Genomic DNA, 15,643 nt, shown 5'->3' with positions numbered 1-15,643 from the left:
TTGCTTTTACAGTTCTTTAATTTTATGGTAGTCATGACCGATGTAATTTTGCAAATTGGTGGCGAACCTTTTTTTTTTTTTTTTTTTTTTTTTTTTTTTTTTTTTTCTATTGCCCGATGGTGTCTTTTTGTTTTCATTTTTGTTGGTTTCATACAAATTTAATTGGTATTAAGGAAATTAAGTGGAAAGAAAATCTTGTAACTAGACCATATGGCAACTGGAAGTGATCTTTTACATCACCTAGTATAAAAATGTCTATATATATATATATTTATATATATTAGATTAGTAACTTTTTTCATGATTATTTGTAAGTAGAGAAATTCAGTATCTTTTTATGTGAAATATGTGACTCCTTAAATATTCTTTTTCATTGTAATCGCAGGAATGAATTTGAATTTATCTATAAAGTCATTGAATGGATGGATTCAAAAATAGTTAGATATACATACCTAAATATTGTTGAGTATCCAATTGGATTAGAGTCTGTGTAAAAGACTTGAATGCTCTTTTAGAAATTGGAAGGAATGAGACTACTCTCATGATAGGGATATTTGGAATTGGTAAAACAACTATTGTCAAAGCAGTCTATAACTCCATTGCACATCAATTTGAAGCTAGATGTTTTTTGGCAAATGTTAGAAAAATTTCAAGTCGAGAGGATGGCCTGGTTAAACTGCAAGAGAGATTTCTTGATGAGCTCTTAGGAAACTCTAGAAGTTTTAATGTTGGTAGTGCTCGAGATATTAATGTTATAGAGTGTCGGCTTTGCTTTAAAATGTTACTTCTAATTCTTGATGATGTGAATGAGTTGCTCTAATTAAAAGAGTTAGTTGGAGATCATAATTGGTTTGGTTCAGGAAGCAGAATAATAATAACAACAAGAGATTAACATCTATTAACTTATCATAAGGTTGATTCAATGTATGAAGTGCAAGGATTGGACGACAAGCCAATTGAACTATTTAGTTGGCATGCATTTAAAAGAGACAAGCCAATTGAAAGTTATGTGAAACTCACAAAATGTATAATAGGTTATGATAAGGGCATACCACTAGCCCTCACAGTATTTGGTTCAGAGTTGTGTGGTAGAAATATACAAGAATAGAAAAGTGCATTTGAAAAGTATGAAAGAAATCCTAAAAAGCGTATTTATGAAATGCTTAGAGTAAGCTATGATGGGTTGGGTGATAATGAAAAAGATATTTTCCTTGACATTGCATGTTTCTTCGAGGGGAAGAATGTTAAATATGTCATAGAAATACTAGATTGTTGTGGTTTTTCATCAACTATCAGAATCGCAAGGCTTAGAGATAAGTGTCTCATAAATATTGACAAATAGTTTGAGATGCATGACTTATCGCAAGAAATTGGTAAGGAAATTGTTCAACAAGAATTCCTTAAAGAAGCTGGCAAACGTAGTAGATTATGATTTCATGAAGATGTTCGTCATGTATTAGAAGAAAATACGATAAGATGACCCTAAAAATAATCTTTGACTTTGCATTTGGTTTTTTTCACAAGTTAAACCTCCTAGAAAAATGGTGAAGTTAAGGCCTTATTTGTTCTCACAAGTACTCTCAACTCATCTCATCTAATCATTACAATTTTTTCAAATTTTCATACAAAATAAAATAAAAAATTTAATTTTTCAAATCTTAAAGTAAAAATAATATTAAAAAATATATTCTAATAATATTGTATACAATTTTTAACTTTATCTCATTTCAGAAAACAAATGAAGCCTAAAATAGTAAACTAATTCATTGGTGTATGTGCGTGTGTGTATATATATATGATTATATTTCTTTTTAATCTTTAACTATGACTTAGTGCAACTCAGATTGTTGTTTAAAGTTTCTGTAGTTTTCTATATGGAAAATAATTAATAGACAACTCATTTACAATTCCATATTAGATTAAGAACAGTTTTGTAAAATTAAATTTTATTTTTATTGAAGTTCCGTGTTTGCTTTAGTTGGTTGCAAAATGTATATGCATAATCCTTTCTAAAGGTAGTAATTTACTTATTTAAAAGAACGTCATGACTATATATTGATCTCTCCTAAAAAAAAAAAAATATTTTTGTGAAACTCTATGTAGTTTACTATTAAACTTAATTTAGATCAATGAAATAGAAAAATAGAAAAAAAAAAAAACTTAAATTAAAAAAGGCACTTTTGGTGGCGTTGTAGCAACTTCATCATACTATTAAATCTAACAATTTTTTAAAATTTTAAAATAAAAATAATTTTAAAAAAATATTTTAAAAATATTTTATTTAACTTTTAATTTTTATCTCAACTAAATTTATCTCATTTCATCTCATCTCATTTCATCTCCATCAAATTCCAGAGTAGTTGGTATTACATCGTTGTCCTGGAAATAAAGAAGAGAGTGAAACTTCATAGCAACTTTCAGCTGGATTCGTGGAAATCTCATGCCCCTATGGCTTTGATTACGAAAACGCCCTTCTGTTTTAAATTATATTAATATTGCCGGTGCAGTTTAGACCGTGATATGAGATGAGACGTAAATAAAATATTATTATATTATTATTTTTTAATATTATTATTATTTTAAAATTTAAAAAAATTAAATTGTTTATTATATTTTATATAAAAATTTAAAAAAAATTAAATATATTTATAACTATAAATTATATAACTGTCGCATAATCATTTTAAAAAAGTAAATAAAATATAAGATTCATATAAAAAATTAATTTTTTAATAATAAACCTTAATCTTTTTCAAAATAATTACGCAGCGTTTACGTACTTCACAATTATAAGTAGAATTATTCTTTAAAAAAATTATAATAATGAGATGAGATGAGATGAATTCATAAACTCATGTGTATAAATGAGTTTAGTTGTATTGATGTGAAAAATTAAATTTATATTACAATAAAAATAACTTTAAAATTTGATATCTCACATAAATTTATATAATTATTTTTATATTTTTCTTTTAAGTCGGTGCCCTCATCTTTGACGTGAGGAATTGATTGCTATATTAAGGTTGCGCGCGTTTAGGTATTGAGAATACAAAATAAGAAATATTGCGACCGAAGGCCTACGAGGTGATTTTAGATATTTTGAGAATAATAATGAGAAATAATAATAAAATATTTAATAGTAGTAAAACGTAATAATAAATAAATAAATAATAACAAATAAATAAATAATAATAATAAAATATTCTCAAAATACTTTATTATCCAAATTAGTGCCTAAATAATTGATACAAGGTGGGCACAGCCCAGTAAAGTCACCGTGGTTATATTTAATTTAGCTGTTTGTATATTTAATTTTTTTATTATTATTTTTTACTCAATTATTAAGAAAATAATTTTTAGTATATTGATGTATTTTTTATTTTTTAAAAATATTTAAACATATTAAAAAAATATGAAAAGAAAAATAAGAAAAAAATAAAAATATAAAATATGTCTATCAGTCAAAGTAAGTGAGTTACTCTGAGCGTGACTCTTATGGATACTGAAACGATTCTTTTGGATGATTTGTAAATAATAATAATAATAAAAATAAAAATAATTAAATAGTAAATAATAATCAATAATTAATAATAAAATTAATCAAAAATAAATTCTTTTTTCTGTGTGAGATTTTTTTTTTTTTACTGCTTATGTTAGAGAGTAACGAGATAGTTTGAAAACTTATATTTACTTGAAAGCAGTTTCAACAGATTTACACCTGTTTTTTCTTTATTGGTTGTTCTGTATTAATATTAATTTATTTAATTCACGAGAGACGCGGTTTTGGAATTAAGCGTTCGGTGGCCTGAGATTTCCACGAATCCAACTGCAACTTTTCAATAAGTTTGATCAGAGACAATGCCTTATGGTCCACCCTAACGATAAATGCCACCCAAAGCTCCATAGGCGACTTCTTAGTTCAGCCAAGAAACATTAGTCCGGGTCTAATTGTTAGATTTTGGTAGAGTTTGGATTGTGGGATGAAATAATATAATTTTAGATAAAAATTAAAAATTGAATAAAATATTATTAAAATATTTTTTAATATTATTATTGTTTTTAAAATTCAAAATGGTTAAATTATTGATTATATTTTATGTAGAAATTTATAAAAATTATAATGATAATATATGATAAAAATTGATTGTGATTGTGATTGTGAAAAATGAATAGTGTAGGATATGATTTCAAATTGAATGATAATTGAAGATTTTTTTGTTCTTTCTCTCATGTCTAAGGAGTAGGGTTAGACAATAGCTAGGCAGCCTTCTTTTTAGGTTAATATCGATCACTTAATTACAAACTCAATATAAAGATATAATTTTGTTGATCAGGTAGTATTAAGCTCCTATTTAAATAGTGAGATGATTTTAGATAAAAGTTAAAATTTTAAAAAAATATTATTAAAATATTATTTTTTAATATTATTATTATTTTAAAATTAAAAAAAAAATTCAACTTAATTTTGATCTTTTGGCAATCATTGATTTAACATATATAGTTGGCTCTAAAGTCTGAACACTCTCTCTCCCGTGGCCCGTGGGTTTCCAAGTCCTTATTTTTTTTTTCGTCATATTTCTTATGATGATGCAAAGCTGCATCTGCTTCTGTATTCAAGGAGTGTGGATGTCTACCTTTCGAGAAGCGTACTGTCCACGTGCAAGAAGAAAATTGAACTGAGATTTCCACGAATCCAACCTAAAGTTGCCAAGAAGTTGCTGTTCTTTTCTTTATTAATACACTGATTCATTTATTTACTTTTTTTTTTTTTTAAAAAAAAAGGTAAGGAAACATCATGTTTCTAATTATATTTTATTTAACTTTTAATTTTTACCTTTTATTTAAAATCATCTCATCTTATTTCAATATCTAAATTTTACCTAATAGTCACTTTTTTAATCAATAAATAAAAAAAATTAAATATATGAATAATCAAAATAAAGAAATAAAATGAGAATATATATGAATATTATTCTTATACAAATATGTGAATTAACACAAGTAGTGGGACTTTGATATAAATATTATTAATACAAAAACACGTGGGGCTTTAATATTAATATTTTGTGTGAGCATCACGTGTGTGGGGGATTTGCAAACGTGTTTTTTCTTCAATGGTTCTGATATTAATATTATTTAATACATTGACGCGTTTTCGTGATCAAAACATTGAGTGGCCCGAAAATTACAAAGAAGTTGTTACTCTTTTCTTTATTTTTATTTTTTGAAAGTAAATTCTTTTCTTTATCAATGCCTTATTGTCCACGCTTAGAGGAGTGAAAAATTGGCTTGAATTCAGTTTTTTCTTTAATGGTTTTCGGAATTAAAGCGTTAGGTGGCCTGATATTTCCACGAATCCAACTGGAACTTGTCAATAAGTTTGAATAGAGACAACGATTTCTGGTCCACGCTAACCACAAAACCCACCGAAAGGCATTTCAAAGGCTTGTGAAGAAATTGCTACTCCTTTTCTTTTCTTTTTCTTTTTATTTATTTTTTCTTTTTCAATAATTGTGCAAAGTTGCATCATCTACTTCTCTACTTAAGACTAATGGACATCTTCTCTGTATCAAAATTGAATTGCATACACTTATTCCTCAATGGCATTCAGTTTACCCTCTTCCTCCTCCGCCTCTTCTTCTTCCACTCTCAAATGGCTTTACGATGTATTCTTGAGTTTTAGAGGAATAGATACTCGCAATACTTTTACTACCTATCTATATCATACTCTATGTCAAAGGGGAATCAAAACCTACATAGATGAGAAAAAATCTTGAAAGAGGAGAGACAATTTCACCTACACTTCTCAAAGTCATTGAGGAGTCAATGATTTCTATCATTGTATTATCTTCAAACTATGCATCATCTACATGGTGCTTGGAGGAGCTAACGAAGATCCTTGAGTGTAAGAAAACAAAACAACAAATTGTTTTACCAGTATTTTACCATGTAGATCCATCAGAAGTACGAAATCTGAGAGGACGTTTTGGAGAAGCTTTGGCTAAACATCAGGAGAGATTCAAGGAGAACCCAAAGGTGCAAAAGTGGAAGGAAAGCCTACAAGAGGTTGCCGGTTTGTCTGGAGAACATTTGGAAGACGGGTAATTCTTTAACTATTATATTAATTGAGAATAGAGTTTTTCTTCAAGCAAAATTATTTATTAAAAAAATTATCATGTATTCTTTGTGTATGTGAAAAACATATAATTTTGAATGAAATGTCAATTTTTTAACTTAGCCTTTGAGAAAGCATGAGCTGTCACATGCTCGATATATAATGACTGTAATTTTTATATATGTATCAAAGAAATTTTCTTCCAATCTAATTTGAAGAAAAACTCACGATAAAAACCCAATGAATGCATACATTTATTCATTTTTTTTAATTTTTTTTATACATTTGGAGAGAGAGTGTTTCAAACCGAATACCTTCATTTTAAAAGCTGAAAGTTTATTTCAATCAAGCTACATCTCATCTATTCCTATTTTCGTTATTGTTTTTCTCGTTTAACATTAACGGCACATGGGCCTTATAACCACGGTGGCCTTGAACTTTACTGGGCCTTGCCCACCTTATACTTGCCCACCTTATAACAAACACCCCAAAACGGGCATAGAAAAATATAAAAAAATCTTTTGAGTATTGTTACTGCTGTATTGCTCAGTTTTGATCGTTCGGCGTATTCACAAGTTCAAATTTTACATTTTTAAATTTTTATTTTTATTTTTTTACTTTTTTTAATATCTTTAAATATTTTTTTTTAAAATATATTAATATACTAAAATTCACTTCTTTAATCATTAACAAAATAAATAAATAAATAAATTAAATATATGATCAGTCAAAATTAAGAAAGAAACTCATGTGATATATTATCATTTTCTAATATCATTATATAAACTTACGTGAGACGTCAAATTTTAAATTTATTTTCATTATAAAATAAATTTAACTTTTTCACATCAATACAAATGAGTTTATAAACTTCATTTATATAAGACAATGGTTGGCAATCAAAACCGTCTAAAAATTCAAAGATAATCTTTTAAGTTAAAAGTTGTTTCATTTCCAAACATATAACATGACCTATAATCTTAATTAAAACTCCTCAATATTTTGTAAAGCATTAAAAACTCGAGAAACCATTTTCACATATTCACAAGAAAACCATCCCATAGTGTGGCTAGACACCACGTCAAACCAAGTTTTTTGGCTGCCAGTGGTGCAGCCACCATTGGCCAGAGGCAATACAACAGTACGAGTATGGTTTTCTCTTTAGAACAAGTATTTAACTAAAAAAAGGTTTATTTATTATATATATATATCATATCTCAAGACTTCTTCAGTATATTTTTCATATCTAAATATGCTTTTATGATAAGTCTCTCCACTTTTTTAAAACTATATCAAACTATATATTGTCTTAAAAAGTTTTTATGTTTTACAAATATTTCTCAAATACTTACACTCTACACAAACTATTGTCTTAAAAATTTTGGATCAATCTCGCCTGCTTATTGTAAGTTCTTTCAAGTTTTCCTCTATCTTTTGCTTTTTTTTTTTTTTTTTTAAAGGATAGTTTCATGTGCTAAGTAAGGTGGTGATCCCTAATTTCTTACAAATATTAATTGATTGTCAAACTGCATAAGTGCATGCCATATGCTAGGCTCATAACATATCAGATATTACAACTTAAGTTTTTTCATTTCTCAAATAGGAAGCTCCAAATCCATTATTTTCTAGGCATCCATATGTAGGAGAACTGCACCAATTAGTTAACAGAAACTTTCATGTAAAACCCTACAAACAAACAAGAACATATATACATAAATATTCCCAATCTCCAATGTAGCGTTTCCTATCTAGCTAATTAATTAAGTAGAGTACTATAAAAGGAAAGCACAATTATCCATTAGCCACCAAAGGCGCCATAGACTCTCCATGAATATCCATTAAATATTCACATCTTTTCATGTGAAAAATGTAACTCATTGAATGTTCTTTTTCCTTGTATTGGCAGGAATGAATATGAATTTATGCATAAAATCATTCAATGGGTGGACTCGACAATAGATATTAAAACTGCATCCCAGTTAGACATTGCTGAGTATCCAATTGGACTAGATTCTCCTCTAAATGCCTTGAATACTAAGTTAAAAATTGGAAGGAATGACATTACTCTCATGATAGGGATTTACGAAATTGGTGGAATTGGTAAAACAACTCTCGCCAAAGCAGTCTTTAACTCAATTGGACATCAATTTGAAGCTAGATGTTTTCTAGCAAATGTTAGAGAGAAATCGAGTCAAGTGGACGGTCTGGTCACACTGCAAAAGCAACTTCTTTATGAGCTCTTAGGAAACTTTGGAAGTTTGAATATTGGCGGTGTTGGAGGTACTGATGTTATAAAGCATAGGCTCTGCTCTAAAAGGGTACTTATAATTCTTGATGATGTGAGCGAGTCATGCCAATTACAAAAACTAGCTGGAAATCATAATTGGTTCGGTCCAGGAAGTAGAATAGTAGTAACAACAAGAGATGAACGTCTATTAACTTCTCATAAAGTTGATTCAACGTACAAAGTGCCGGGATTAGACGACAACCAAGCTATTCAACTATTTAGTTGGCATGCATTTGAAAGAGACAATCCAATTGAAAGTTATGTAGAACTCACAAAAGCTATAATCGGTTATGCTAAGGGCCTTCCACTAGCTCTTAAAGTGCTTGGTTCATATTTGCGTGGTAGAAGAATACAAGAATGGAAAAGTGCATTGGAAAAGTTTGAAAGAAGTCTTCACAAGAATATTTATGAAATTCTTAAAATAAGCTATGACGGGTTGGAGGATGAAGAAAAGGATATTTTTCTTGACATTGCAATTTTCTTCAAGGGGAACTCTGTTGAATATGTCATGAAAATACTAGGCTTTTCATCATATTGTGGTATTGCAAGGCTTAAAGAAAAGTGTCTCATCAATATTAATTATTCTCAATGTGTGGAGATGCATGACTTATTGCAAGAAATGGGTAAAGAAATTGTTCGACAAGAATCGTCCAAAGAAGCTGGCAAGCGTAGTAGATTGTGGTTTCATGAAGATGTTCGCCATGTATTTGAAGAAAATACGGTAAGATCACACTAATAAAAACCTTTGAATTTATATTCGCTTTCTATTCACAAGTGAAACTCCCAAAAAAATGTTGAAGTTAAAAATGGTGAAGTAACTCGTTGTTGCATGTGTGTTTATATATTATATATGATTATATTTTATTTTCTATTCGTAACTATGACCAATGGAACTCATGAGTTGTTAAGTTTTGGTAGTTTTCTATATGGAAAATGGTTAACCTACAACTCTTGCAACCTCTTAAGAACAGTTTTTAAAGTTAAAATTTATTTTTATTGAAATAGCGTACGTGTTAGCTTTAGTTGATTGCAAAATGGATTATAAAAGAGTTTGCATGTATATCATGACCATTTCTATATAATATATATGCTCCCGTTAAAGTTAACAATTTACTTTTCTTAAAAGAAAATCCAATTCTCTCCTCAAAAAATTATATTTTTTGTTTTATTGAAACTTTCTGTAGTTTAGCATTAAATTTAATTTATATAAATAAAATAGAAAAATAGAAACAAAAAAACTTAAATAATGAAATTTTATAATATTAAGTTTTCATTTTCCTATTTTTTAGTTTATAATGTTAATTGATTTGATTTTTTGAAAATTAATTTATTAAAATTTTTCATTTCAATAATTTAAGCTTAATTTGTTTTGGTTTCTCTGTGTTTCCATGATTTTTATTAGCAAGTGATCTTTATGATTTGATTTTGTTGGGATACTTATGCCTTTGTATGTCTTTGTAGGGAACAGACAGCATTGAAGTGATTCTGTTAGATATTCCTGAAGGCCATGATCACAAGATATGCTTGGATTCCAAGGTATTTAAGAAGATGGTGAATCTTCGATTATTGCATATAAACCAGAATGCACAATTTTCTGGAGGACCACCGAATTATCTCTCTAATGAGATAAGAGTGCTTCATTGGCCTAGAAATCCTTTGTCATTTTTGCCTTCTAATTTTCATGGAAAAAAGCTCGTTGAATTTGAAATGCCTAATAGCCTCATCAAGGAGTTAGGCGGCCTAAAATCCAAGGTACCACTATTATTTTCAATATTTCTTTCTTTCAAATTACTATGAAACAACTAGAATTTCATTGAAACTAATACATTTATTTTATTTTATTTGGACAGAACTTGACATTTATGAATTTAAGTTATTGTCAATTCTTAACTAAAATTCCTGATCTTTCAAGTAGTCCAAATTTAGAGATCTTGTATCTTGGATTGTGTAAGAACTTAGTTGAGGTTCATGATTCCGTTGGATTCCTTGATAAGCTTTCGAGTTTTCTTGTAAGTGGATGCTGCAAGCTTAGGATTTTGCCGAAAAGATTCAAGTTGAGATCTCTACGTGTTTTTCATCTTGGTGGTTGCTGGAATCTTGAAGACTTTCCAGAGATTGAGTGTGAAATTGAATTTTTACATATGTTAAATCTTGGTGAAACTAGCATAAAAGAACTACCTTCGTCAATTGAGAACCTCAAAGGACTTGAAACGTTACATCTACAACGCTCTAGTCTAAAAGAACTACCTTCATCAATTCTTACTCGGCTTAATGAATTAGAGGTAGTCGGCTGCATTGATCAGTTGCAAAGTCTACCGCGTATTGTCAAAGTCGACGGTTATTCACAAGTACCAATACACATTAGACAGGTGGAAGAGGATGGTACACACTCCATGCCATCTGTTGTGTCTACAGGCGAAGAATGTGAAATTGCAGAATTGACTCCGACAAATTCAATCATTTTTAATGATGCAGGTTCCTCCTCAAGCACGATAATTTGGGAATCGCTATATGATTTAAGTCTTCGATTCTGTTGCCTGTCAGAATCAAATTTCTTCACAAATGGCAACAATTACTTTCCCGCTTTGGTTGAGTTAGATCTAAGTGGGAGTGATATTGTTATCTTTCCACCTCAAAGCGTCAGATTTGATAGGTTGCGAGACCTTTGTTTGAACAATTGCAAGAAACTTGAAGAAATTTTACCTCTTCCATCAAGTATAGCAAGCGTTGAAGCTCGTGAATGCACGTCATTGGAAAGTTTTGCACTACCATCTGAAATACTTGTTAAAAACAATGGAACGAATTTTCCTAACCACCTAAGGATTGACTTGTACGGATGCCACAAACTGATTCCTTCATGGGAAGATCAGGTATGTACGTCTCTTTTCCTCTCTCTCTTTTTCAACATGTGATTTGTGTGTGACCTACCTTGGTTAATTTATAACTTGCATTGCTGAAAGTTTTTTTTATTTTTTATTCATATAACAGATACATTCTAAGGAACAAAATTGGGCACACCACTTCAAATATATTTCCATTATATTTCCAGGAAAGAGGATTCCAAGCTGGTTCATCTATCGCAAGGAGGCCCATGATGGTAATCTGTGTGAAATAGATGTTGATCCACCACATCATTGGAATCACATAGTTTTCTATCTTGTTTTTGCATATAGAGTTGGGATCACTAACTCAATAGGTAAGATGGGTTCTATTGCTGTCAAAATCCATGATGGCTCGAATTCAGAGTACGTATATTATTTTCAAGAATCTATCAGATTTTCTTCAATGGTCTCAGACCATGTATTGATGTGCTGGACGAGTTACAACAGACCCAATAAACAAGCCGTTTCAAGGTTTAGTTTTGAATGTAAGTCAGAGCTCCTAGTCATTAGAAGGGTTGGGATCCATTTGCCAAGGCTTGGTTCCGAATTTGTTTATTCAAATAGTGATGAAAAAAGTGACAGTTCACTAGATTTAGTGTATGGAAAAAGGCATTCCTCAATTTCGGAATTAGAGGATGACAACGAGAATCCAAATGAAGATTTGGGATTAGAGAATGATGACGAAAATCTGAATGAAAGATTTGGTAAGAGGCGTTGTCATGATGGATATGATTGCAACCTCGAATTCAATTTGTATCTTCAACAAAAGAGGCAGCATTCCTCAACTATGGGCATTAGAATAACGGAATTAGAGAATAATGATGAGCATCCAAAGCAAGATTTGGATTTAGAGCTTAAACTTGGGTTGTAATTAAAAGGTGCAATCTTCAATTTTTGTCGTTGTTTGCTGCCTTCTTGAGATAGGGAGATGCATGAACTTGAGAAGATGGAATCCGAACTGAACCAAACATATCACTATCCATGATACCAAACAATTTGTAGATCATGTGAAGCTGTCACACAGACTCGTATCAAATGCTAACGTAGAAGGTATCTCTTAATTTACGGTAATTTATTTCTTTTTTGTGCATTGGTTATTTCATCTGCACAATTTAATATTTGTTGGTGCCAAGAGAAGTTATATTGTTCGACTGTTTATAAGCTTTAATTAATACTACCAAAAATAGAAAAAAATAGCCTGGTTTCTTTTAATTTAAGTTTTACTAATTTAGGATAAAGCCCATCGATAATCATAACACTGGAATAACTAACACTAATTCTGTCATGCTACCAGTTTTTTTTTTTTCCTTTCATCATGTTTATGAGGTAGATTGATTTTTATGTTAATGAGTTACAGCTAGTTAGGGAGACATCTTTTAGCTTTGTTGTCTAGTTGAGCACTGATAGGAAACAATGAATTGAAATTCACTTACTGTTAAAGCCTTGTTCTGTTAGGCTAAACTCTTGTTTGGGACCAACCAGTGCATCAGTTTTTCAAGTGTTGAAGATGCTTCATTTTCCCATCCCTACTAGTTGAAGCTTGATTGTTCATAATGCGTTTTAACTAAAATAGCATTTTAGTGGAATCATTTATTTTTAGCATTTATTTTTAGTGGTATGAAAATATTAGGTTTGCAACGAAAGTTCTTCCCATAAGAAACATTCTTCTTAAAAGCATAGCCGCTTGAAGATATGTTTGGAATTGCAACATGACAAGCCATGCAAAAAATAATTTGATAAAATCTTCTTCAATGTTTATACCTTTTTTCTGTACTCCATGCAATAAATATCCTGTCCAAGAATTTCTCCACTCATTGAAGCAAACAAGGCCTCAGATTTTATACTTTTTTCTATGGCTAAAAGATTGAACCAGAGATTGGATTCTCATTTTACATTCTTTTTGCAAAGAATGGAAATCAAATTTTTGTATCATATAAACAATTTATCTTTTTTAAAAACAACAAAACAAATACAAAATCGGGTTGGGTCGGGTCAACAAATTATTTTTGGGATTTGGATTTGGGCCGGAAATTCGGGCTTACATATTCGGTTCGGAACTACTTGTTCAGAATTATATTTTTTGAGTTGGGTCGGGTTGGGTTGAGTGAACAGTGCTAACTCGGTATCCTTCTATCTTTTTAAATTCTTCTTAAGGACTTGCTTTTGAGCAAGGCTAGAAAAAAGGTTCGATGCAGTCGATAAAATTAAACATATATTAACTTTTTCATTATTATATTCAATAAGAATTGTAGAAAAATTAAAAAGTAAAACATGCAGTTCTTTCTTTTCTTTAGTTGAACAAAGAAATTAGGAGATGAATGAGTATTTTGTATTAGGTTTGTGATTGTGATTGTGTATAAAATACTACACTCGCCATGTGCTTATAATTGAATGTTCTTTATCTTCTTGGCATATGAGGCAAAAAATGTCTATGAAATTAAATACATAAATTACATATTTATTGAAACTATTTATATTCATATAATATTTTATTGAAATTAGTCAATAAATGTATATTTTTACTCTTTTATACATGATATTAAATGCTTGAATTTCATTATATTTGATTTTTAATACATTTTTTTAACATTGAAATAATCGATTCAAAATTGTCATAAATCATCCGATTCAATTTATTGAATCACCCGATATATTAAATCAGTCCTTATACGATTCCTATTTTTCGAGCCTTACTTTTGAGACAAGGAAAAATAAATTTTTTGTATAAATGGAAGGTGAAAATTGACTCATGTTATTGTAATCTTGGATTGGTTATGCCTGAGGATTTAAAAATATATGATGCTGAAATTACTTTATGAAGGAACGATATTCACAGAAGTGATTAAAATAATTGAGAGATGTGAGGAAGAAATTGTTGTGGTTCCCTGAAGCCCGAGAGCAACCTTCCCCATTGAATGTATGAGTAAACGCTTGATCATGTCATTGCTTGATGAAAATACGGTTTGTTTCACATCTCTCTCAGCTTTCCAAGCACGTACATGGCTGGTCAATTTTTCACAACAGATTGATCAGGTATTCCTTTTCTAAGGCATTAGCTTTAATGTTGCTGCTCTTATATTTTTCTTTTACTTTAATGAATGAGAGTGAAATTTTTGTTTACTCCTAGGCTTTAGGTTTTAGATTTTTTTTTTTTTTAACTCTCGAGCTCTTGCTTGTAAAAGGTATTCATCCATCGTAAATAAAGGGATATTAATAAAATTAGAGTATCATCCTCTTCTTTTAAAAAAAATAAAAAAATAAAAAAATAAAAAATTGTCACTTGATGCCTTAATCCTATGCTTTAGGTTTTTTATGAGTTCGGTTTTGAGATTCTTTGTAGCCTACAAGCTCTTCCTTGTAAAATGTATTTTTCCTTTGATAAGTTAATAGATAACCATCCTCTTCTCTTTTTTTTTTTTTTTGGGAAGTTGTGAGCTTCATTAAGGCTGGAATAATAATAGATTATGGTTTTTAAAAACTTCTTTTTCACTATGGAATTCCAACAGAAGAGGTATTTTTATCAGAGGATGCTTCCGAATAACTTGTTTGAAGCTACTCATTGTGTAATGGAATGCGCGTATCGAATCTAAGAACAATGTATTTTACTTGCTTTCCAACTTTCAAAGCTCTGATGCAAGAATTTTGTGTCCCAGAATATGCCTTCAATTGTCCAATCTGAGATTGGAGCTGACTCGTTCAAGGTAGAGTCTCCCTCCAAGATGATCTTTTTGATTTGCTGTGAGTGGACCCGGCCTGGACTCCATTTAGAGCTGCCAATGCTTCTCTTTTGTAAGTTAGTGTTAAGGAAAATCCCACGTCTAAAGCACATGCACATCACAGACATCACATGAAATTCCATTTTCCACTCTTTTCAAATTATTGGGTCTGTTTTTGAGATTTGCTCCGTATTTTGTGATTTTCTTAGTGTTTTTCTGATTTGCACCAATGCGACAGGAAGTGAAAATTTGTAGGTATTTTCTTAATTAGATAAGGGTCGAAGACTTAAATATCATAATTCATGAGTTATGGTCGGTCTTTTTATTTTTTATATAGAGGTGGGGAGCTTGGTATTTCTCCCATTTGGAGACAAAAAAATTTATTCATCATTTTCTACACTACACATCACATATAATTTTTTTATTTGTTATTTTTTTTTCTTTCTAAATGTATGGTGTATTAGTGATGACTAAAAGTGTAATGTGTGGTGATGAAAATTATGAGTAGAATGACTCTTCGGAGACCAGGCCTTATGCCCTTTAGTCCATAGGTCCTTGACTAGGGCCGGACTTGGTTAGAGAATAATTTTCTTTTAAAAGTTAGATTCACATAGTTTACCATCCATTCCAAATCGTCACACCT

The 15,643-nt window shown here is 30.0% G+C and overlaps 2 protein-coding genes across 2 annotated transcripts in view; both read left to right on the top strand.

The window, feature by feature from the left end:
- Positions 1–15,643, top strand: part of LOC121244099 (disease resistance protein RUN1-like) — a 209,133-nt gene that overhangs the window by 32,498 nt on the left and 160,992 nt on the right. The window contains exons 6-7 of the mRNA XM_041142145.1: positions 10,290–11,272; positions 11,391–12,334. Of these exons, the coding sequence (XP_040998079.1) occupies positions 10,290–11,272; positions 11,391–12,155 (1,748 nt within the window). The 3' untranslated portion in view covers positions 12,156–12,334. The remainder of the gene's footprint in view (positions 1–10,289; positions 11,273–11,390; positions 12,335–15,643) is intronic.
- LOC121244103 (disease resistance protein RUN1-like) lies at positions 5,569–10,912 on the top strand. The gene is given in 5 exon segments (XM_041142156.1): positions 5,569–5,765; positions 5,767–6,101; positions 8,022–9,123; positions 9,864–10,154; positions 10,878–10,912. Coding segments are annotated over 5 exon segments (1,914 nt in total). The 5' UTR covers positions 5,569–5,600; the 3' UTR covers positions 10,899–10,912.

Source organism: Juglans microcarpa x Juglans regia, chromosome 8S (assembly GCF_004785595.1).
Source record: "Juglans microcarpa x Juglans regia isolate MS1-56 chromosome 8S, Jm3101_v1.0, whole genome shotgun sequence".
Lineage (NCBI taxonomy): Eukaryota > Viridiplantae > Streptophyta > Magnoliopsida > Fagales > Juglandaceae > Juglans > Juglans microcarpa x Juglans regia.
This window is presented reverse-complemented; position numbering and strand designations above follow the sequence as displayed.